This window comes from Actinia tenebrosa, unplaced genomic scaffold (assembly GCF_029948245.1).
Source record: "Actinia tenebrosa isolate PJP-AT-01 unplaced genomic scaffold, QUT_ActTen_1.0 PGA_scaffold11__36_contigs__length_13525064, whole genome shotgun sequence".
Lineage (NCBI taxonomy): Eukaryota > Metazoa > Cnidaria > Anthozoa > Actiniaria > Actiniidae > Actinia > Actinia tenebrosa.
Window position 1 is genome coordinate 12,993,108 of NW_028292571.1, and position 26,030 is coordinate 13,019,137.

At 35.8% G+C, this 26,030-nt stretch overlaps 2 protein-coding genes across 11 annotated transcripts in view; both read left to right on the forward strand.

Moving 5' to 3' along the window:
- The first annotated feature begins 41 nt into the window (after positions 1-41).
- On the forward strand, positions 42-10,283 carry LOC116288175 (uncharacterized). Its single transcript, XM_089027365.1, has 8 exons — positions 42-230; positions 754-855; positions 1,594-1,848; positions 2,916-3,188; positions 3,716-4,084; positions 4,981-5,162; positions 5,612-6,037; positions 8,753-10,283. Exons 2-8 carry the CDS (start codon positions 798-800, stop codon positions 8,789-8,791), a joined length of 1,602 nt encoding a protein of 533 aa, XP_088883491.1. The 5' UTR covers positions 42-230; positions 754-797; the 3' UTR covers positions 8,792-10,283.
- Positions 10,284-12,210: 1,927 nt separating this feature from the next.
- LOC116288174 (transient receptor potential cation channel subfamily A member 1) overlaps positions 12,211-26,030 on the forward strand; it is a 47,592-nt gene continuing 33,772 nt past the window's right edge. For 7 of the 10 annotated variants that reach the window (XM_089027352.1, XM_089027351.1, XM_089027350.1 and 4 more), the window contains exon 1: positions 20,703-22,146. In XM_089027352.1, coding sequence (XP_088883478.1) covers positions 21,676-22,146 — 471 coding nt within the window. In that variant the 5' untranslated portion in view covers positions 20,703-21,675. Of the gene's footprint in view, positions 12,498-16,553; positions 16,695-16,919; positions 16,997-20,685; positions 22,147-26,030 lie in introns of those variants that run through there. The other 3 variants (XM_089027357.1, XM_089027358.1, XM_089027360.1) reach the window with 3 other exon arrangements.

Here is a 26,030-nt window from a genome sequence, read left to right on the forward strand (position 1 = left end):
CGCATTAATCCTTTTACGACACCTTCTGCAAGTACGAACATATCTCTTTATTATCCGCTTTTTTCCCTGACAACAAGCAACTACTTCGCAGCAGAAATTAATGACGTATTCGCTTGACCTTGTTCTTTTGATTTGAGTTATTTATGTAAATATTGCACAGCAATCTTGGATTATCTTCTAGCATTCGGTAAAAACATGTCCTTCACTGATAGAAGCCAATACAGCAAAAGGTAAGTTCATTTTTACTTGATTTTTTTGGTTGATCATTGTACTATTCAAGCTGTAATATTTAAGTAATGCAAGGTCCTTTTTCTTTTTCTTTTTTTTTTTTTATCTGGGTCTTTACCCTGCGTTAGTCGCCTTAAATCACCTTATCCCCCTTGTCTGCCTTAGTATAGCCCATTGTGATATATGTTTGTAATTTACTTAGATCGCCTTAAATTGTCTTATGTCGCCTCATATTGCCTAGTATTGCCTAAGATTGCCTTATGTCGCCGTGTATTGCCTAGGTTTGTACCCCCCTTTTTTTGGAAAAATTCCTTAGTTCGCCTATAAAGCGAGTTATATATTGCCATTCCCTATCGCGGTGTAAGGACCCAGCGATGCCGCCTTAATATTATGTACTTATTATATACCAATTTTCACTAGTTGCTAATAACAGCAATAGTGACTTAGTTTGGCATATGCCGACCTCCTAACAATGCCTGTTGTCTCATATTTTGAATTTTCTTTGCGTTCTTTGAACTTTCTAAGGTAGTGAATTGTGTGGCATCGTAAAGAACCACTCCAGTCCCGCAATGAACTTGGTGAGAGCTGTGGTCGTTATAGTATTAGTCTTACTTTCTTATACATCTGGTAAGTTAAATTTTGCAATTCTATTAGCAATATCTGGCCATGTTATTTTCAATTTTATAAGTGTAAGTTATTGGCAATGGTATTAAGGTGGCTGACTACTTTCGAACGTTCGATTTGAGCCCACGATGTGCGCGCTCTCAAAGACGGCTGAATAATTTTCGCGATTTTATCGAAGAACTATACACGTTTTGAAATTCAAGAAGGCAAAACCCTCACATTTTGCACGGGACTCTATACTTTTTTTCTTATTTCCCGGAATAACAGGTAATATCCCATTATTTTACAAAGTTTAATACAACTCTGTTTATTAGAACAATGTTAAAAAAATTGCTCTGTTTGTTTTGTGCCCATTTTTTACAAATAACCTGAACAAAAAGAAGTTTTTTCATTGTCTACAATAGTTTATTAAAACAACTTTTTTCAGTATTATTGAAATATAGTGTAAGTTACGTGTTCGGAGAAAATTGCTCATGTTTCATCCTTAGTTTCGGTTTAATGATTTTTTTGTACAGAGCTTGATTTTTTCTATTTTTTCCAAAATTGTACAAACGCATGTCATTCTGGAATGATTATTTCAAAAACAAGCTCGGGACACCCCATTTTTCTTTGCAATTTTGAAATCAGCATTAAATTTCAGGTTAAGGAAGTTTCATTTATCAATTTTCTGTTTATTATTTACCAAAGTAGTCAGCCACCTTAATTCAGGGTTTTGAATTTTTCAATTGCTTTATTTTTTAGCTGTTGAAATTACTGGATTCCAACCTGCAATTGTGCCAATACGTTCAGTAACAACCTTAAGCGTTGCAACTGCTGGTCAACTGAACCCAAATTCAACCATTCAATGTCGATTCAATGATATATCGATGCCAGCAGGAGTAAAAGGCTCTATGTTGTTTTGTAATACCCCACCGATGAGACAGATTGACAAAGCCGTGTTACATCTGGAAGTAGACGGGAAGCTTTTTAAAGCAAAGAAACAACTTCGACTTCACGGTAAGTTAGTTGATTTAACAAATCAAAAACAGTTTTCCATGTTTGATACTCTGATGGATTATAATCAGTAGAGTGCTGTGTTTGTGGAAAAATTCAGGAATTCAGAGAACTCGGACTGAACATACAAGGGAGAGACTTGAAAAGCTCAATCCACTGAACGTGGCGAGTTCAGGAAACGAATCTGAGACCCACAGGTGACAGACGATCAGTGTCCTACTTGTGTCACAACTCTTGATTCCCTAAGAAAATATTACAGTGCTTCTCAATCGCACGCGCGAAATCGTACAATTCCCTATCGCGACAAAATAGAGTTTTTGGTGGACGTCAATCAAAGGTAGGGTTTCCATAACATTGTCGGAAAACACAAAGCTTTCAAGGGTACGTCATGGAAACGCCTTGATTGACGTCCACCAAAACCTACTTCGTCGCGACAGAAACAATCGCTAGAGGGTGCGTGTGTGAATTTACAATGCATCCTAAACTGAAGTATTACTCCGAATTACGACGGCTGTATTCGTAATATAGACACTAAGGTAATGAAATTAAAGTAAAGACTTTAAACGGTAGACTTTGGCAGGAACGTCGAAATGTAAGGACCGGGCCTTCGAATGGGTGATCGAACGACAATAACAATAACGGACAGAAAAACAGACGAAATCTTCCCTCTAAAGTTGTATCAAGAGAATATGAACTAAGAGAAGGAATCCTACCTATATAGCCTTGTCAGCCAGTTTGATGCTATTTTTAGCTTGGAGATATTTTGAGCGAAGAACCTGATTGGTTGATTTCTTTAGGGTAGGCGGCTTCCAGTCTTGCAGTAAACAAAAGCCTGTGTTTTTGTCGTGGACGTAGCGAAATAATGCGCTTTTTGTGTCCTAAAACGAGGCATTAAAGGGAAGCATGATCGTTGCGTGGGTACGGTAACGAGTTAAAAATAGCATCAATGATTCTGAAAATAGCATCAAAGAGTGCACTTTATGGGGCACGGGGATTCCTTCTCTTAGTTCATATTATCTTGGTTGTATGTTTTGCTTTATATATTAACTCCTTTTGACTATCTCTTTTAGAGCCTTTCAAGGTAACTGGCATTTCTCCAAAGATCGCTTCCCCGTCTGAACAGCTCGCTATCAAGGTCAGCGGCATTACCTGTGAGAAGTGGATGACATTTTTCGTTAGGTTCCAGACTGCTAACGGAACAAAAAGAACTCGGAAAGGAATCTGTAATAACTCAACGGTCACGTGTTATATTCCTGAATTTCCCGCGCATGCTCTTTTACGTGTTGGTGTGACGCTGAGCAATAGAATCGTAGAATGGTCTCCGACAAAGCTACGTATACAATGTAGGTATCATTTTTTGGTGAATGTAAATATATTTTTAAACGAAATTTACGAAACTATTCCATATAATCTCATTGTAAATGTCTCTTAATAACTTGTAGATTAATTATTACTTTATTTATAAAATAATAATTAATTATTACTTTATTTATACAATAATAATAAATTAATTAATCAAATTAATTATTACTTTATTTGAAAATATTAATTTATTATAGCGATTGTAAACCTTGGCAATAATTCAGTTTATCTGCAAGATATCACGGTCATATTAGGTGTTTTAAGTTTGATAGGATACGCAAACGTTAAATAATATACATACAAATTTATTAATCCATTGTTATGGTTTTATACCGAAGACCACACATGTGCTTTAGTGCTGACGTCATTTCCTCATGATCTGTAGTGAGTTATATAATTAAAAGCCGTAATTGACGTAACAGCTACAGAGCACGCATTTTATTGCAATTATCATAAACATTATATACATACAAATTTATCTTTTTTGATTTTGTATTTCTATTATTAGATCCAGTTGACTCGATAAAGAGCTCACTAAAAGACTTACAACCTAATATCAAACGAAGTGGAGCATTTACATTCAAAGTCGCTCTAAAAGACAAGTTCCAAAATCCAGTCTCTGATCCAGGAAACCCTGGTTCTGACATCCCATTGTCTGTTCAATATTCTCCTTCTACACATCCAAAAGAGCTCCACTTTCTCCCTTGTGAAATGTCTCTTACCACGGATAAAGTTGGTAGTGAATATGGAGTTAGTTGCCATGGTGCTAAGCAAGAAAGAATTCTTATTTATCCATCAATCAATAACGTGCCGGTGGGAGGCACAGCTTCTTATGAAGTGAAAACCACCTTGTGTCCTGGAAAGACCAGTTGTGATGGTAAGATATTAGGGGGCGTAAGCATCGATGACAAAACGGATGATAACGATGATGACAGTATAATAGGCCCTTTGCATGACATGATCACGTGACTTCCCTTATTAAAATAACTTCGTATATTCAAGACCTCGGGCACAGTTTTTCCCTATCCGGACCTCCTGGCCGGTAAATAACATATATTTACTTCTTTTGGTATACGGCTATACGGCTTTCGCCTGGCAATTACGCGAAAAAGGCAGGACTGCTCTAATCGTAAAGACATGCGCAGTAAAACCTATAACTAACTTCTTGTTGTCCATTTTCCTCTTTTTCCGGCTTCATGTTGTCATTGTAGCTTGTTCTTCGTTGATACTCTTAAAGCTTCCGTTCTTAAAAAAATAGGTTATTTAGTTAATTAGGTTCGGCAATCCTCATTAAGCTCCTTAAAAAAATGAATTCCATAAACCCCTGCAATAGACCAGTTTCGAATTCCAAATTACCGCTGTTTTTACCGCTGTTTTCCTTGATTACAGACTCATTTGCACGGGGTTAGCCTCGCATCAGTGTTTAAATATTCACAAATACCAACGGTAAAGTAAAGAATGCACAACTTTAACAATACAAACATTTTGAAACTCGACGGACCTTGACTGGAACACGTGAATATCCTGCACAAATCCGAGGCTAACCCTGTGCAAATGAGTCTGTAATCAAGAAACGCAGCGGTAATTTGGAATTCGAAACGGGGCAATAAAACAAGAATATCATAACAAAGGTTTTTAATTTCTCCTTGACAATTTCAGACAAGTGTAAATTGCGAATTTAGAGAAAACATAGCTAAAAGAAGGCAGAAACATTCGAGTACAAAAATACTTAAAAATTTTTTTTTTCATTTGACTTTTTCATTTGTTTTTCAGATAATTCAACTCTAATCATCATAGTTTCCAGTTCTCTGGGGATAGTGCTTGTAGTAATTCTCGGTGCTCTGATCTACAAATATCGATATACATTCCATCGGATATTTGTGCCCAGTGAAGGAAGCCATCCTGATGACACATCGATGGAACTAAATGAGTGTCAAGGAAATCAGATGTTAATGGTAACGTTGCAGTAACTAGTCATATTCAGTTATCACACAGATCGTATGACCACATAATGAGTGGTTGGATGATGGTGGATGGAAGGACAGATTGGCTAGATTGGATTGGATTGATGGATTGGATTGGATTGGATTGGATTGGATTGGATTGGATTGGATTGCATGGACGGAAGGACGGAAGGACGGAAGGACGGAAGGACGGAAGGACGGAAGGACGGACGGACGGATAAATGGTTGGAAGGATTAATGGATGGATGGATGGATGGATGGATGGATGGATGGATGGATGGATGGATGGATGGATGGATGGATGGATGGATGGATGGATGGATGGATGGATGGATGGATGGATGGATGGTTTTATAAATGGATGGATGGTTTGATGGAGAGATAAATGAATAGCTAACTTTTCAAATATTATCTTATTTGACTTTAATTGTTTTCCACAGCCTTCCTCAATAGAAAATGTTCCTGAAACACATGCTAACGAGTCTGGGATTTCCTCGGACAAAGAACCATCTCATCATACAGAGAACACAATATACGAATTTCTAAACCTTACATACCATTTGGAAAATGAGTCAGAACATTTGAAGAAAGAAAAAGTAAAAGTAAACGAAGAAGCAGAAGAGTTGCTCATGCATTCAGAAGAAAACGTTCCGGGAGCTCACGTGAATGTTGCACTGTCTACCTACAACAGTGAAGTTACCAACGAAGCGAAATCCGAGAGCGAAAGTAGCAAAGCTACCGAGCATGACCCAATCAGTAAACCAGAAGAGGATATCATTAATTTCGAAAACCCAGTTTTTTCAGCAAAAGACATGTTGCTCGTAGAAGACGATGGAGTGGAGAATTTGGAACTTCAGAAAATGAAGGTGGGAGTTCATAAAGTTTTATTTTTAATTTTTAAAAAATCGATGAATGTGGTTGAAGGATTAATTAAACAATTAAAAGTCAAAACGAACAAATAAGTGAATGAGTGAATGAGAAAGTGATCATGAGTGATTCGTAAGAGCTAGGATGAACCAATGATTGATTTATTTATCGATTAATTGAAAGAGTAACGGACAAACGAACAAACGAACAAACGAAAGAATGAATGAAAGAATGAATGAAAGAAGAAAGAAAGAAAGTAACAAAGGAAGAAAGTGAGTGAGTGAGTGAGTGAGTGAGTGAGTGATACTTTATTTATACTCGAAAAAAAATTCTATCAATATAAAAATTGCTTTACAAGAATGTCGAATTAAATAAGAATACAATTTAGACGGCTAAAAAAGTTTATGAGAGTCCAACAGAAGAAAGCTTTCTTTTAAATTCCCTTATACTTCTAGCTGACTTAATATCTGAAGGCAAAGAGTTCCATGCTTTTGCACCTTCATAGGAGAACGCACGTTTTAGGTACTCAGTGTTTGGTTTCGATAATTTGAAACACTTTTCTCCCTTCCGCAAATTATATTTTGTAGTTTGATACTCAAAGCGGTCTCTTAAACTTTGAGGTGCAAGAGCATTCAAAGTCTTGTACATTATTGTGGCTTTATGTTTCTTCCGCCTGTTTTGAAGATTTTCCCATCCTAGAGACATTAAAATGTCGCGCGACCTAGTTTCATAATTACTCTTAGTTATAATTCGGCCTGCGCGATTTTGCATTTTTTGGAGTCTGTCAGCTGATGTTTTTGGTAAATTATCCCAAACCACATCGCAGTAGTCAAACCAAGGAGTTATCAGCGAATTATATATTGCAATCGCCGTCTCCTGGGGGACGTAATCACGAACCTGTCTAAGGCCAGCCAGGCCTGATGAAACTTTTTTACATATATGATCGACATGGTCAGCCCAGGACAGGCGTTGGTCGATTACAACCCCCAGGGTTTTGGCTGTTTGGACACGTGCGATTTGTTTACCTTCAAGGTAAACATGTGGTTTGGAACTTATTTGACGTAATTTGTCGTCAGACCCAATAAACATATATTCAGTCTTTGTTGAATTAAGGCTTAATCTATTTGCCATCAACCAGTTGGATATGCTAATAATATCAGAATTGATCTGCTCAGATAAAGATTTAACGGAAGTATTACAAGCCGTGAGGCTTGTGTCGTCCGCGTACATTCTTGTACTTGAAAAATGTACACTATTTGGTAAATCATTAATATACAATATGAATAATAATGGACCTAGGATTGACCCTTGGGGAATTCCACAAAGGGTTTGTTTTATAGTAGATAATGTATTATTCACGTTGCATCTCTGTCTTCGCTCAGTTAAATAGGATTTAAACCACTTCAATGAATTTTCTGCAATGCCGTAATTAGCTAATTTATGGAGAAGGATAGAGTGATTAACTGTATCAAACGCTTTCGTAAAATCAAGGAAGGTGATACAGTTAATCTTCCCTTCATCTATATTTGTAAGCCATTCAGTTGTAAGTTCCAGCAGAGCAGTAGTCGTTGAGTGCTGTGGTCTAAAACCTGATTGTTTTTCAGAGAGCAGGTTATTTGAACTAAGATAAGTATATAACTGGTTGAAGACAATTCTTTCGAAAAGTTTAGCAATGGCAGGAAGTACTGAGATAGGGCGATAATTGTTTAAATCATCTCTATCATTTGCTTTATGAATAGGAGTTACCTTGGCGAGTTTAAGGTCATTTGGAAAAATACCACTGTCTATAGATTGATTGAAAATCTTAACTAAGGGATTAATAATAATTGGAGCACCTTCCTTTATCAAGCGCACAGATATGCCGTCTAAGCCCGTTGCCTTATTACTTGATATAGAGTTTAAGATCTTAGATAATTCATCAGAAGTCGTGTGTTGTAATTTAAAGGTCGAGTTTGCTTTATTTAGGTAATAGTTAAAGCTTAGTGGTCCTTCCGGGATTGTACCGGCTAGCTTTGTCCCTATTTCAGAAAAATGAGCGTTAAAAAGCTCAGAGATTTCTTGAAAATCACAAATAGTGTTTTCCCCGCTCTTTAAGGAGGTTATACGAGTTTTGTCTTTACTTTTTCGAGATAAGACTTCATTTATTGTTTTCCAAACTTCGCTCGAATTTCTCGAGATTTGTGAAAAGTGAGTTTCATAGTATTTCTTCTTAGCTTTTTTGATTTCATTGTTTACTCGGTGTTTACTTGCTTTGTATTTTTCCCAGTCATTATTTTGGTTTGTCTTTATTGCTAATTGTTTTAGTTTGTCACGTTCGAGCATCAATTTTCGTATTTCAATTGTCAACCAAGGCGTCCTTCTATTTCTTATGCGCTTCCGCTTTAACGGTGCGTGCAATTCAATAATAGATAGAAACAATTCTTTCCATTTTAACCACATATCATTTGGGTCCTTTAAATCATTCAGGCTATCCCAAGGGAGTGACGCCAAGTCCCTACGAAAATTGTTTGCAGAGAGAGAGAGAGAGAGAGAGAGAGAGAGAGAGAGAGAGAGAGAGAGAGAGAGAGTAAGACAGAAAGAAAGTAACAAAGGAAGAAAGTCATAAAGGAGGGAAGGCCAAGAAAGAAAGAAAAGAAGAAGAAGAAGAAGAAGAAGAAGAAAAAAGAAGATCGTAAGGCCTATTTTTCTCACTTTTTGTATTTTTTTTTCTTCAGATGTTAACGACTGAGCTTGAGCTTGAAGAAAAATTCTAATGCACTTGGCTTTTTCTTATCGAAAGGGATTTTAAAGTATCAACGCATTCCTTGCCACCAAAAAAACCCTATAAATTTTGTAGTGATTATTATACGTTCTTCTATCAACTATTCATTTTAATTTGTAGGCATTTCATAGGCCAAATAAAACAAAAAACAAAAAAACAAAAAAAAAAACACCGCTGTTTTCATTGCTATGCACTGATCGAGACAATAAGTCGCGGCAAGGAAGTGGGGGCAATACACTTCCGTCAATCAAATAAATCGTTAGAGTAGCTTACGTTGTCAGCCTATATTAGCCTATTTTATATAACTTTAAAGCAAAACAATACTTGACTGCGATCTCAACTTATAATAGCAATACTTAGACCAATGGTATTGCTAGTTTTCATAGATGTAATGTGGGATCATTTTTTAAGAAAGATTTACATTGGCTTTATGTTTTTGAAACGACACGGCCAAGTCATTCTGTAGTAATTTCCCTAGGGAATGATGGCAGACTGCTCAATAGCACGTGTCGGCAGCCATGTTAGATGGCAGGAACAATACAATCGTTTTACATGAAAAATAATTCAATTCCCGAGAGCAAGGGGATTTTATTGTTCTGGCATCCAACCACAGGCTGCCGGCACGTGATTGGGTTGTTTGGTAGTTCTAAGTGCGCAGATTATCTTAACACTTGAAAAAGGAAGACACTCATGTACCTCTTTATAATTTTTATATGATTTTCCTGTAACACATATATTTCATCAGAACATAAACTACATGCATATCAATATAGAGCGAAGTCATTAAACCTGTGAAATAGATATAAGACTAATACCCATTAATAGACCCTAATATCATTTATTTCTTCTGTACGTGTCTATTTGACTATTACACGTTAACTAGTATTTTTTATTTATTTCACGGGTTAAAAGCCTTCACTCTACTAGACCCTAATTCCATTGTTTTCTTTCGTGTCTATTTGACTATTACACGTTGACTAGTATTTTTTATTTCACGAGTTAAGTGCCTTCACTCTACTAGACCCTAATTCCATTGTTTTCTTTTGTGTCTATTTGACTAGAGTGAAGTCACTAAACCCGTGCAATAGATATTAGACTAATACACATTAGTAGACCCTAATTACATTGTTTTCTTTAGTGCCTATTTGACTAGAGTGAAGTCATTAAACCCGTGCAATAGATATTAGACTAATACACTTTAGTAGACCCTAATTCCATTGTTTTCTTTTGTGTCTATTTGACTAGAGTGGAGTCATTAAACCCGTGAAATAGATATTAGACTAATACACATTAGTAGACCCTAATTCCATTTATTTAGTATCTTTTATTTCACGGGTTAAATGCCTTCACTCTACTGTACTGACAACAGACAAATGTAGTCCTACAATGTCTTGAAGATAACACATAACGTTAGCAAGAAAATACTGATATAGGTAAAAAGAAAATAAATAAATAAATAAAACAAATAAATAAATATAATAATCTTCACAGATCGTCCATTATAGAGCTGCCCGATTTTATCATTGGAAATTTTTAAAAAATTGGAAAAATTTATTAAATTTACTTTCTGATCAAGCTACAAAATGAACGTACATTAAATTGATCTTTGGTATATTTAAAATTAGGGCGTGACATTTGATTTATAAGACATAAAATGAAATATAATTTTCGAAAAAGGTATGCCGGAAATTGTCACATGAGTACAATATCCGATATTAGTTTAAAATTATGCTTGTCTCTTGATTTGATTTTCAGCAATATCATTGCTGAGAAGGGAAAGAAAAAAAAAATCAAGAAAAAAAACAAAAACAAACAAACAAACAAACAAAAAAACAGTGGGTTTTTCTCCAGGTAAACTTCTCCAAAATTCAAATTCGATATGCGAGTTCGCCGTGTCCTGACTTAAATCAGCCCAGAGGTTGTTTCAGGGTTCGATCTGTGAGTTGGCCATGCCCTGACTTAGATCAGCCCAGAGGTTGTTTCAGGGTTCAATCTGTGACAGTTAGCCATGCCCTGACTTAGATCAGCCCAGAGCTTGTTACAGGGTTCTATCTGTGAGTTAGCCATGCCCTGACTTAGATCAGCCCAGAGGTTGTTTCAGGATTCGATCTGTGAGTTAGCCATACCCTGACTTAGATCAGCCCAGAGGTTGTTTCAGGGTTCGATCTGTGAGTTAGCCATACCCTGACTTAGATCAGCCCAGAGGTTGTTTCAGGGTTCTATCTGTGAGTTAGCCATACCCTGACTTAGATCAGCCCAGAGGCTGTTTCAGGGTTCTATCTGTGAGTTAGCCATACCCTGACTTAGATCAGCCCAGAGGTTTCAGGGTTCTATCTGTGAGTTAGCCATGCCCTGACTTAGATCAGCCCAGAGGTTGTTTCAGGGTTCTATCTGTAAGTCAGCAGTGTCCAGATCAGCCCAGAGGTTAATGTTTAATTGCGATGTGGTTGTTGTGGATGTTTGGTGGTTCATGTTTATCAGAATCACTCATTTGTTCATAACAATTTTGGAGAGCTTCTCTTTACGTATTTGCCTGCTATTACAGTTTAATTAATATTAATCTTAATCTAATGACAGTAGTGAGACTCGAATCCTCAGCTTGACACGTTTGATATTTTAATCTAAGGAGTCAAAGAGTTTTGCATATAATCGTTTGTTTAATTTTTCGTACGAGAAAACACAATTAAAAATTAAAAATAAAAAAACCTTATTTTCTTTTCGGCACAGTTTTCCAGACGCAAATGATATCTTTTAAGACGAAGACAGGACTAGTAAAAATACTGTAAAACATTCAAGAACGCATTGATAAATAATGAAATAAGTATGTCATTTTGATTGAAACTCCGATGGAAGTGTATATTCATTAAAAAGAATTGGGCTTAATAATCTATCCTACGAACATATTTTGACAACGATATATATATTTTTTCTTTTCTTTTTTTTTCTTTTTTTCTTTTTTCTTTTTTTTTTTCTTTCTTTCTTTTTTTTTTTTTTGCCTTATTGTTTTCGTGTTTTTTTTTCGAAAAAGAGAAAAACTAAACATGATTTTCGACAGCTGGATTTTTGTGCTGCACATATTTCACAACTTATTTACAAAATATCCCATATCTTGTGATTAATTTTTGGTAAAAATAAGACAGAAAAAAAAAAGGAAAAATATTATTATTATTATTATTATTATTATTATTATTATTATTATTGTTATTATTATTATTATCATCATCATCATTATTATTGTTCTTGTTCTTATTCTTATTGTTCTTCTTCTTCTTCTTACTGGGATATTGCAAATCATTATTCCTTAAAATTCCCCGCTCCGATTCCCTACTTTTCTCCCTGGAAGTTTTCTATCCTATCTATCTATTAATATTTTCTATCTATTTATATTTCGCACTATAGGATACGAGGAGCCAGCCTGATATTAGCTCACCAAAAGCACAGCTGCCTCCAATACAAGCAAACCTTAGTCCATCTTGAGAATTCAGCCAATAAGACTCGCGATCGTTGCCTGTTATTTTCGCATTGTGTCAGTTTTCTCAAGGATAACATATGCAGACAGAATAAGCCTCTTCTCACAACTGAAGAAGTTCCAAATCCTCTCAAAGCGTTTACTTGATATTTCTTTCTTACGAGTAACATGACGACTCAGAATCGCGTCTCGTTGTTGACTGATCATGAAGAAACCTCCGAATGTCACTGTAAGTTAAAGAAGCAATTCATTATTCTAAATTGAAATTGCTTTAAGTATTGCTCTTGTAGCTTCAGTGCTTGCTTTAGATACAAATCCATTAACAGTGAATATTTGTCTATTGGTAATGTTACTTTGTGGTTAGACTTTAAACCCTTACTGATAATTTTCACAAGAAAAGCATACTGCGAGCTCAAGCCAAACTAATCATGGTCTAATTTTCTTTGTTTTTGCATTTTCACTTTTTTATTTCGGCTTTACACAGGCCGAGAACAGACTCGAAGTCCAAACAAGCCACGCAATCACATATAAATTTGTGGCCACAGCTTAAACGATTCTCAAAATAAACTAAATAAATAAAAAATAAGAAAGAAAGAAAGAAAGGGGTTTTAAATTAGTATCGGTCCATAATTTGTGGATGTAAATGTTGAAGGAAAAAAACACGTCAATCGCCTGATCACTAAAAACATGTTTAATTGATTTTTGAATTTGATTTTTTATAATCCCTATTTTTTTACTCGTTTATATTTCAATCTTTATTTGATTCAAATTTTATTTTGCTCCAAGAAAACACACAGAACAGAAAGGAAAATCTAAACATCATCTAAGATGAATGAAGATGTGAATTAATTTGCTCGAACTTGGCTGAGAAAAACATTAGTGATTGATCATTGAATTATATTTTGATTTGTCCAGCTCTTTTGACGTCCGTTTTATCATCACACTTCATATTTCTCTATTTCCAAAGAGAAGATTCGTTAATTATGATTAATAATATGCTTATTTGATATCTCTGCTCTAAACTTTACCAATATCATTTTCAAACTTAGACAGCCTAAATTTGACAGCAAAGTTGACGAGACTGATGAAATTGAAAAAAAAAAAAAAAAAAAAAAAAAAAAAAAATGGTTTCCGCGTTTTCATTTTTGCATTATATTTACTTAATCGTTCTTAATTTTTTATTTATTAGTTTTAACTGAAAAAAAAAAGAAAAAAAAAAAAGAAAAAAAAAAAAAAAATCGAATAATTACCAACTATAAAAAATGATATTTAAAATCTTGGCTAATATTTTTCGAGTTGTTGTATTTTTGAGTGATTTTAGACTTGCCCAGTGAAACTTAAAGTTTGTATGAGTGCGTGAAATAACAGTCAAATTTATACGAAAGAACACAATGTAATTAGTTAAATTGAAGCCATACTTAAATGTTTTCACGATCGAAAACTTATCTTTAATATCTTCAATTATGCGAAATTAATGAATAATGCAAGTTAAACCCTCAAAACTACTATCAATACAAATACAATTAGTCTGTACTCATGTGTCATGCTAAGTAACGTTTCGAGTAATTGCAAGTAATGAATCTAACTCGCTCTTTTTTTCCCCGCTTCACATACAGTCAATGTCATTAACGTTGTCCACCGAAAAAAGACATTTAGACATTTACACATTTACACATTTAGACATTTAGACTAAAGTGAGCCTGAACTTTAAATGTAAAATTCAACTCGTGAATCGAAAATCCAGAATGCCCCGACCATTTAGTGAGGATTTAAGGTGGAGAATGGTATTTCAGCGTTTGTTTTATGCCAGAACCTTCGAGGAAACACATGATATTTCTTTTATTCTAAATGTCTAAATGCGTAAATATCTTTTTTCGGTGGACAACGTTGATAACATTGACTATATAATGTTTTTGTTCTTTGTCATTATGGCTGTCAAGTGTGATGCACTTTGAAGGCGTATGTGACTTTTTTTGTACCCTGCGAGCAGAGTCTCCTTTTAACTCCTCTACGGGGTTTTTTGGTAAACAAGCGTAAGCATTTCTTTATTTTTTTTAGTTAGGTGAGCACAATTTTTAGATGAACAAAAAAGAAAAAGAAAAAATAATAAACTGCAATAAAGAAATGATAAAATGATAAAATAATCTAGAAAGCAAGATTAAACCAAGAATCATGAATATAAAACTGGCGATAGCCGGTATCTCTAAACTAAACACAAACTAGAAAAAATAGGGAAGGACTAAAAAATCATAAAAAATAGAAATAATACAAAAAAGGGAAAGAATCTAGAGACAAAACTGGACCAAAAAGCAAAATTCATAACACCCAAAATTCATAAAACGTTTCTTATGAATTTGAATTGATTTTTTTTTTTCGGAAAATAATTATTTTCTTGGTATTTTGTCTGCCTTTTTGTTTTGCTTTAAACTCGTTAATTTGGATACGACTTTGTCGAGACAGCTGCAGAGGTTGCCAGTGACGTCATTGATAATAAGAACACAGGTATCCCAAAAGATTATGACATTGACTGCCGATCTTTATCGTTGAGATAATATCAATTCGATCGATATAAATCGCAGATGCCTAAGCAACACTGCATGCATATGGTGCCTTATGACTTCATATACAGGAAGCACAAAACAAAATATTGTCAATATCCAATATTTGCAGCTTTTTAAAAACGTAAAAAACTAAGATAATCGAAAAAGAGATCCTGCAAAAATTGTAACACCTGGTTTTGTTAAGGTACGGACACACGGTGCAACATTGCACGCAACAGGACTGTTGCAGCGTGTGTCTACCCCCGAAAATTGTTGTACGCAACATTGCATGCAACAAATCTGAAGTTGAGTCGCGCTCTACTCTTGCAACATTGCGCGCAACAAATTTCATCGTGTGAACATGGCTGCAACATTGCGTGCAACATTTTGAAATTTTCAGCCAATCAGCTTGCACCAAATTTATAACTGCTGAGCAAATATCTTAACATAGCAGGCTGATACAAGCGATGTTGCGTGATTTTGTTGCAACGTGTGTCACCCCGATTCAAATTTGTTGCTTGCAATGTTGCGTGCAATGTTGCACCGTGTGTCCGCACCTTTACAGCCATTCTCAATCACACGCGCCTGTCAAAGCTCGTTTGGAAGCAAAAAGCTCGTGCATAGAAGTATGCGAATGCATTAACCAAGGTCATACAATACGCTTCGTGCATAAATAGCGTTTTTTGAACGGTTACTAAAAATCAGAGATATCGCAAAGCCGATCAATATGCGGACAAACTTTGTAAACACCTGACTCTGTTACATTATCTTTTACTCCGACAGAGGACGAGAGTCCGAAACGTCAGCAAGCTTTTTCATCTTTTTACGGTGTATAATTTACCCTTTTTGCGGATACGAAAATGTTCGCGTCCACACGCAGCGTATTCGAATCGTTCTCGAATCGTTTTCACTATCCACACGTATCCGGAAATTTCTTGATCCGCCCTGATGCACGCTAGTGCCTAGTCCCTTTGACGGATAGTTTTCCTTATTAAACATGCGCAAAATCGTGTTCACGACAGCGTATTCGAAAATTTGCGGATACGACCGTCCACACATATCCGTATTCGGAGCGTATTCAAAAATTTCCATTCTGGAGACCGTTTTCGAAAATTTGCGTATACGGATACAAAAAAATTTCCGGACACGTGTGGACACAACACGTATCCGCAAAAAAAAAAAATTTGCGGTTGCAAAAATTTCCGAGTACGTGTGGACGGGGCCTGAATCCCAGGATGAACAATCGTGACGTCATCCATGGAAATTGCTATTCGAAATCCCTGTTTGGGATCCCTGTGTCTTAGCAGAGATTTACCGCCAATTTTGATTGCCTCTATTACTCCTGGTGAGCCTAGACAATACAAAAAACTCATTATATATTTCATTCTCGCTGGTAGATTTATTATTCCGGATAGCTTATTTGTCAGCAGGAGTAATCTATATATCTCAAAAACAAGCTCAATTGATTGAAAAATGTTCCATTTTCTTGACCATAACTGGAAGTCGGCCAAAAGCGCCCTTGTTACTATCATAACGATTTATGACTGTTTGCATACCTAAACCAAGAATTTCCTCATTTTTTATCGGAAGGTGACCACATTTCTTTGTCTTTAGCATTTGTGAATTTCATTCAATATTTATGCACCCAATTTATGCGACATATTCTACAGAATTAATATACGCTTATTATCAAAATTATAATGCATCCAAGAAGTAAGCCAAGACTTATTCTAGCTTTAAATCAGAAAGAAAAAATCGTTCGTTAGTCGGTAGCAAGCGTTAAGATCTTGTGGGTTTTCTAACATCCCACGAGTGCCATGTTGACGAAAGTTTGGTGAAAAAATCAATTACTTTTTACAAGAAAAATATTCCCAACTCAAACATGAGTAAGTATTTGATTATTTCCCCCTTTTTTTAATCATTAGAATTCATCGATACGAATAACCGTGTTGACCTCTAAACCCAATAACAATTGTATGCGTTTTCTCTTGACTCGTGTATTTTGTACAAACCATTTCTAGTAAAACAATCACTCTGATATTCGCCGATAATCGGTTAAAAGATTTTGGTGTGATTTTTTTGGTCACGTTTTATATTGTTTATTCCCACAGCTGAACTGGACCCAGTTATTCGAGGAAATCGTTCGTCCATGTCAAGGTTTACATTGAAGAAACGAAGTTTTCTACGGGTAAGTCTGACAAAGTAGCTGAAGTTATATATTTTTTCTTCATACGTGAATGACATATGTTTTCTTTTTAGAGCAAGATTCTCTGATTTAAATTCTAGTCAACCATACATTTGTCCTTGCAAATAATTTCTTCTAAGCTTCGCGCATTTTCCGTATTAAAACTTTGCTTGTCCAGCATCAATTCGTAAACATATTTGATTTTGGTTATATTTATCGTTGTAATTTTCCCAGACTGTTTTGGCTACAGCAGTATTAATCAGTTTAGAAACGGCCAAAATAGTTTTGTCTCCTGGAAGTAGTTATTCAGAGTTATAACAGCATTTCTTTTTTACGCACAAAGAATCCAGAATTATATTTTTGAAAGCGCAGAAGGAATTGAAAGAGTAATCTGAGGTTTTGATTCATTTAATTTGTGTCGTTCATTGATAATGAGAATGATAAGTACATAGTGTTTACCGTAAAATGTGTCAGTTGTTCGTGGTTAAAATATCTCTAAAAACTGATAGGCAATTAAATAAGGCATGATATAGTGGATTAGTTTCGATATTTTGTAAAAAAAACAAAAAACAAAACAAAAAAACAAAACAAAACAAAACAAAACAAAACAAAACAAAACATACTAGGGACCGTTTACGTTTTAGGACTATGTTGACTGGGAGGAAGTTTGGAAGTGTCCGAAATAGAGAGGTGCCCGGATTATAGAGGTCTGTTTATAAGTGAATAAATCCAGCCAGGACCAAAGAAAGTGTCCGTAATAAAGAGGTGTCCGCATTATAGAGGTCTGTTTTTAAGTGAATAAGTGCATCTTGGACCAAAGGAAGTGTTGGTAATAGAGAGGTGTCCACGTTATAGAGGTCTGTTTATGAGTAAATAAGTGCAGCCAGGACCAAACAAAGTGTCCGTAATAGAGAGGTGTCCGCGTTATAGAGGTCTGTTTATAAGTGAATACATAAGTCCAGCCAGGACCAAATAAAGTGTTCGTAATAGAGAGGTGTCCATATAGTATGCCCATATAGTGACTTGCCGGTTTTCTGTTTTCTACTTACCTTCTAGTTCCATTGTGGTCAAAATTTTATTTTTTACACAAATTTCTGAGCTCCTTGAGCTTTAACTTTTTAAAATCTTACAAATTACTTGGTCGTGGATTGATAATTAAAGTTTGCGGTTTACTCAAAACTTCTATAGACTCGTCGGCCATCTTGGATTTCTGGCAAGCTACTATCAATATGCGCGCGCACACTTGAGAAATTAACAAATTGGCATCACCACGCCGATTGGATCCGCATACTACTTTGACAATGTGATGACGCAATTTGTCGTCAATAAGAGGACAGACACATAAAAATCTGATGTGAATTTGTTTTTTACTATAACAAAAACGATAAAAACTTTTTACTGATCAAAACAACTAACGGAAAGAGCGTGCGCTCGTTAAAGTCAGCTTTATCTGTCTGTCCTCTTATTGATGATAAAAAATAACCAATCAGCGCGCGAGAAATTTATGAGTTATTGTAAAAAGGGCTATCGAGCACTTATCCTGTTTTGTATATCATAGACCATGTGAAAAATGATTGTAAGACTGGGAGCGCGCTCCACGAACAATAAATGATTTCGAAAATAGATTTTCATTACAAGAAAGACCATGTCTAAATTAGTAATTTCGGAGAGTTATGTTGTCATATATTAAATCCCTGAAGAGCTATAAGCATTTGAAATGTACCGAAAACATGATAGCGAGACTGTAGGCCCTTGGTTGTTGCTTCCATACAAACCTTTCTAATTTCAAACAGCTGTAGCTTTTTATCATTTAATGTTACTACACTGAAATTCTGGAAGACCTCTAATTTCGATATACTCTTTTTAATGAAAACATTGATGTCTTCTATAACTAATGAACTAATGAACTAAGGTATCTCAAGGGATACGCCCTTTTCCATATGGTCTATAGGTAATACCGGATCTTAAACATCCTATTAGAAAACAGATGTCAGCAGTGTCTTGTTATTATTGATTAGGTAAAAATGACCATCTGCCTCTGCCTCTGCCTCTGCCTCTGCCTCTGCCTCAGCCTCTGACTCTTTCTTTGTCAGCTAGAAAGAGTGTTATTAAAAACTTGTGTTTCACGTGATGAACATTCTGCATGAGACAGGCAAGTAACCCAGCAATACCGTTTTCTTTCTCTTTGATTATTCTCACGCTCCCTTTGATATTCTACACAAAATCGGAGCTAACCATGAGCAACAGAGAGTTTGAAATTAGAATATTCTTCCAACAAGTAACCAGGACTAAAATAAGGTGATATTTTAGAATTTTTTATTGAAAAGCCTCTTGAAGAGATAGGTTTTAGTGGCCATGAAATAATTGTAAGGATGCCTCAGGGATATGGGTTAAATATGGTCAGGTCACCAGACATGGCGGTTGACAGTGGTAATATTATTTTATTCATTGGAATATGCGGCTTTTTTCAAATGAATGATGAATGGAAAAGGGAAGAAGGGAAGGAAGTAAGAAAGAGAGAAGAGGGAGGAAGGAAGGAAGGAAGGAAGGAAGGAAGAGAGAAAGAAAGAAAGAAACAAACAAACAAAGAAAGAAAAAAAGAAAGAAAAATAAGAAAGAAAGAAAGAGAGAAAGAAAAAAAGAAAGAAAGAAGAAAAGAAAGAAAAGAAGAAAAAGGGAAGAAAGAAAAAAAGAATATGATTGAAAGAAAGAAAAGAAGAAGAATCACAGAACACCAACACGGATCAATCACCAGAAAACAGACAGAACGACTGCACCCGCCCTCCCTCCACGCCCCCCTCCACCTCCCCCCCACTACCCTCCCACCGCCCCCCACTGCCCTCCCCCTCACCCACAGCCAACTCCGCCCCCACCCCCCTCCCCCCTCCCGCCTCCGCCCTCCTCCTCCCTCCCCCGCCCGCCCCTGCCCCGCCCGAAAGGAAGAAAGAAAGGAAGAAAGAAAGAAAGAAAGAAGAAAGAAAGAAAGAAGGAACAAACGAATACATTTTCTTAATACATTACATCAACATGCTTTGTAGGTTTTCCAGTTTTGATCTCGACAATGATTTAATAATTGAGCGTATCTATCATTCATTAGAAAAATTGCTGCTAATATGTCTTTCCCCTCCAATAAAGTGTATGCCTGTATAGGATCTGATTGATGAAGAAGGAATTGATCGGACTAAGCATATATGGACTCGTATACGTATTGATAAAATCAGAATATCGAAAAAAAGCAGCGAAATGTTTTACATTTAAATTATCATTATAAATGGGGGTAAGCTGAGCTTATTTTTTCGACAGTATTTTCTCATAATCATTATACGGGCTTAAACGAAATTTGTAATAAGTTACTAAGGCAACGAGCTAGTAGACTAAAAAAATTATGCAATATTTGAACACCTTCATGCTGAATTCGATTATTCAGTCGTGTGTGTTGCGAACGGACACATCTTTTAACCAAGCTTTTATATTCTCTCGAATTTTGTTTGAGCTTTCCCGAATATAATTAAATGTTATTTTTTTATGAGGAAATACCTTAGAAAAATAAATGATTTAACTCTATTTTTATTAACGAATGTTTTATTTGCGGGTTTAGTATTTTGCATAGTTAAGCTTGAAAATACAACGTACTTAATTATTTATAATCTTTCATTCATTCGCGACCACATTGATCAAAAAACTTATATTTACAGGTTTAAAAATTAAAAAAAAATTCTTTATATTGCCTATCTCTCTTCCTGATCTGTGATCCGCGGTTGTTAGCGTGCTTTTTTTACCGGAATTGTTAAAACCGGCTGCCAATAGAACAAGAGATCCGTCTTAGCTGTCGCTTCTATGTTTTTTACTCTCGCTCATGTGTCAGTCCATCTTATCTTTGCTCTATTTTCTTACTGATTATCGCAGCGATTAACTCTCGTTTGGTTTTCAAGAAGAGCTTGTCAACAATGATTACGGAATAGGAAGCGTAGCGAAGATGTAGCGGGTTTATAGATGCGTTACCTGGATCTAAAAACTATTACTGCCGTAAAGAAGGCTGAAGTTAAGATCCTCGTCATTTTAGAACCTACATTATATAACAAAACGATTGTATTTTTGTTCGTCCGCCCCGGAGCGGTGAGATGGACAAACATCATCCGGACGCTGCCACCATTTTTACTTCAAGAGCACATGATAGGCAAGTTTGAAGATTTTTAAAGTCTCCCGAAGTGAGAGAACAATAAGTAAGATTCTCCTTTATATTCTAAATACAATTGTACTTCGCTTTAAATACAAAGGTTAACAAGATATTTGAAAGTATTCATATTAGAAGAAAGAAGTCAGTTTTTCAACACGATTCTAATTAAACTATGATATCTCTCCAGGAAAATCTTACAGCATTTGACTTCATCGACTGATCTATAGTAATTCAAGAGCTCCGGATCCCAAATAATTTGATCAAATTTTTTGTATGTTTTTTTTGACGTTCGATTTTGCATATCATAACAACCACTTGATTCGTCTGATTTTCCCGTGAATAATATTCAATTAACAGATGCCACACTAGCTAGGTAAATAAATATGTATGTATGGAATTCAATAACTGTATAACTGAACCGCTGCTGTACATACATCGAGCATGACAGTCTAGCGGGAAGAAAAGAGACACATTAGGATTCTTTTAAAGCGAAGCAGGAAAGAAAATGTCATGGAGAAGGATAAGAACGATTCTTCGCGTTCGTCCAACCACTAACTTTCCTGATGTCCAAGATTTCATGGACGAAACCCAGAATTATGAAGACACAGCTATCCCGATCAATGTCGAAGAAGCGAACATCCATGATAGTCCATCTGAACCAAACTTGGAAGTCTTGAGCGACGGGAGTCGTGTTTATCAAATACGAAACGAATATCCGCAAGCGGACTTCTTATCAGTGCCGAACGAGCCGCATAAATTACGGCGAACTTCGTCTCTTGGAAGTAAGCCTCAGTATATCAGTAGTCAGAGCCCGAGTATTAATTCAATAAATACCGTTTGTGGAGATAGCTTGAGAAGGAGTCAGTTGAGTCTGGTGGGGAACAGTCGGTCACCGAAAACTGTACGTGAAATATTCTATAGAGAATCGAGGGAAGAGGTCTGCTGTGGGCCGGTGGAATTGGGCTCACTTTCACAGGTATGGACTATATAAAATTCTCTCTCTGTTTATCTCACTATTTCTAGTGATAGGCAATTCGACTCGGGGTAAGGAAAAAAATGTTCTGATATTCTTTTGACATAAATAAACAAATAAATAAACTTTGAAATTTGTGACGGGCATATTTCATTATTGATAGGCAATTCCCCTTGGGGGGAAAAAACTTTAGATATAAATAAACGAATCAGTAAACTTTGAAATCTGTAACGCGAATTTCACATGCATATGCCAACATACGCGCATAAACTTTATATATATAAGCCTTTTAACACGTTAACACGTACAAACGACAATTTGAAGAAATTAAATTCGATCTATTCTCCGAAAAGAAATATATTTAAGGAATATAAAACGCGTGCGCATGTCTCTGTACTGTGATATACACACGCTGGGAGCTGTAGAGGAAAAGAGAAGCAAGCTTAGGAACACTAGGCGTAGCATAGCTCTCCCCTCAGAAACGCAGGCTCTGAGGAGAAGATTGAGCCGGTTACTACAAAGGTTAGAACGCCATAACAGTTTTGTCTACACCGATATTTGGCATATTTCATTTCATTTGAACTAAACTCAAAATATACATGACTTTCAAAAATGGCTTTCAGTCATCTTAACAATTCGAGTTCTTTTAAGCGTCTCTTGAAGTAAGGGTGAATGACTTTGACACAAAATATCGTACTGAGTAGACTTTGTTTACTAATGAGGCCTTACTTACCTCGCTTCCTTTCAATTGTCCCTAGTCCCAATCGAGTTTGGCGGCCATTTTTGAAAGTCGTGTATAGCCGAGATAATTGACACTGAAGAAAAAGCAATCAACAGAGACTTGACACATATGCATATGTAATAATATGCCACTTCTAGTCGGTGTTTGGTTTGTTGCTAAATTTTAAACAACTACGAAATACGTGAGCAATATATATATGTATGTATATATAAAGTCAAAGACGGTGTTCTTATATAAATACTTAATATTTTAAGAAAAAAATCGCAAAGCATAAGAATGTATATATATTTTCTTCTGATGGAATAACATACTTGTATTTATTTAGTTTTCTTCAGTTTTAATGAATACATATTGAATGATTATCGTACAGATTTTAAATATTTAGTGTTATGCAAGTAGGAATTAATTTAGAAAGTTGTCTTTTTAAACAAAATGGTCAAGTATTTAAAAAAATGATATTGATGATAGTTCTGGAAGGAAGGAAGGAAGGAAGAAAGAAAGGAAAGGAAAGGAAAGGAAGCAAAAGGAAAGGAAAAAAGGAAAGGAAAAAGAAGGAAAGAAAGGAAAGAAGAAGGAACGGAGAAAGGAAGGAAGGAAAGGAAAAAGGAAAGGAAAGGATGCCTGAAGGAAGGAAGCCTCAAAGCCTCCCTGCACCGCCCGTCCCCCTCACTCCCTCCCCTCCTCCCTCCCCCTCCCGCCTGGCCCGACCCAGTTCCCTCCCACCAAGCAACGTCCTGGGAAGAAGCCTGGAAAGGCTTTTAGAAGAAGCCAAGGAATGGAAGAAGAAGAAGCAAAAGGAAGGAACAAAAGAAGAAGGAAGAAAATCCTTTAAAGAAAGGGAGAGAGAGAACGAGAGAGCGAGAGAGAGAGAGAGAGAGAATAATTTAAGTAAGTTTACTTTCGCTGGCGCACTAGTCTTTGGTTATCATCTATTACCGGATCGTTCAGGAACTGCTCTTCTAATTAATTTAGAGTAGAAAGTTCGTCCCAAATTATTATTGATTTAAAAAATTATATCCTCTTAAATACTAGTATCATGCATCAATTCACTTGAATATTTTCTGGATACCTCGAATACTTTTATAAATTTTAAGTTAGAACTTTTAAGTTATTTATTAATTAAAATAAATAAGCTAACATTCTGAGAAGGACAGCATGGTACAGAACTGTTAAATAATCCAAATCCAAACTGTTCCATCTTTGTGTGAATAATGAATTTTAAATAGAATCTGTCATTCTTAAGCTAAAAAGAAATTAGAAAACTAAATTGAAAAATCCTCACTAGAAAGGCCATCAATTCTCTATAATATTCGCTGGATAACAGGGCTATTTAAATAGGTTTATTAAATGTAGTAAAATTTTGAAACGAAAAGTACAGTAAAATATTCAAATCCAAACTTTTCCAACTCTGTTTACATAATGAAAATTATTGCAATCTGAAATAGAATCTTTAATCTAAAGCTCTTAAAACAGTTGTGATAATCGTGGGGGGAAAAGTGGGGGAAAAATAGTTAAGAGGATTTGTTAAAACGTGGCAATTTACATTTATAATTAAAAACAAAAACCACGACTGAGTAAAAAAAAAAAAAAAAAAAACCCACAAAATTAAAAAGAAAAGTGAAAATAAGCGGTCTAAAGAAAGAAATTCGTCCAAGACGCAAAAGGAAAGCCTTTTATTAAACCTGAAAGTAGTATTTTTCTGAAATAGTTAATTTTTTAATGATTAACGATAAAAGTTCATTTTTTAAACTTTGCGTGGGCCAATGCTGTTCCGCAGTTACTTCTGACGTCTTTTTATTTCTATGAGCTAAAAACAAACAACCTTTTACTTTCCTTTCCTTTCCTTCTTTATTTCTCGAGATTATCTTAAATAATATACAAAAGGAGGAAAGAACACGAGAGATTAGGTAGGTTTAAATTCAATAGACCACAGGTTCTTTTCTGTTGGAGACAATTTTCGGAGAAAGATTCAATATTTTGATCTGCTTAGTGAATTAAATCTAAGATTTTAAATGTCCTTCATGCACCATTTTCACGTTTCTTTGTTGCCGCTGATGTTTTTGTTGCTGTTGTTGCTGCTGTTGCTGCTGCTTCTGTTGTTGGAGTTGCGGTTGTTGTTGGAGTTGCTTTTGTTGTTGCTGTTGCTACTGTTGTTGCTGCTGTCGTTGTTGCTGTTGTCGCTGCTGTTGTTGCTGCTGCTGTTGTTGCGGCATGCTGTTGTTGCTGCTGATGTTGCGGCATGCTGTTGTTGCGGCATGCTGTTGTTGCGGTATGTTGTTGTTGCGGCATGCTGTTGTTGCGGCATGCTGTTGTTGCGGCATGCTGTTGTTGCGGTATGCTGTTGTTGCGGTATGCTGTTGTTGCGGTATGCTGTTGTTGCGGCATGCTTTTGTTGCTGCTGATGTTGTTGCTAATGATGTTTTCGTTTCTGCTGCTGTTGTTGCGGCATGCATTCGTTGCATGCTGTTGTTGTTGATGCTGTTGTTGTTGATGCTGTTGTTGTTGATGCTGTTGTTGTTGATGCTGTTGTTGTTGATGCTGTTGTTGCTGCTGTTGTTGTTGATGCTGTTGTTGCGGCATGCTTTTGTTGCTGCTGATGTTGTTGCAGCATGCTGTTGTTGCGGCATGTTTTTGTTGCTGCTGATGTTGCAATTTCTTGCTGCCGCTACACCATTAAGAGGCTGTAGCTATTTCTTTACTGACCCACTAAAAAAATTGTTTTTTAGTGTCACATAACCTCTGTAAGTCGGCTTTGATAACACCTCTCCCATCTCTACTCGCAAAGTGCCGTAAAAATATGCTAATAGAGAGTTTTAGATTTACGTTCACGGCAAACGTAAAGCGTCAGTTGACCAGTGAAAAATTGTTTTAAATTACTGAAAAAGAATCGCAAAAAAGTTCAAGTAGTAGAAAAACAAAAGAATATTTGCGCTTGGTGAGAAGGTTTGTAAAAGATAAAGTAAAATACAGGAAAACTATATGAAAACGGGAGAAAAAAAAGTCAATCTAAAACTCTCTAATAACCAAATACTCATTGTGTGAAAATGCTATACAATTTTTCGTTTTCTCTAATTATGAACTTCAAATACAGATACCCAAATTGATTATTGGATCTATAACTTATTTAAGAAATAGTCAAGAAAAA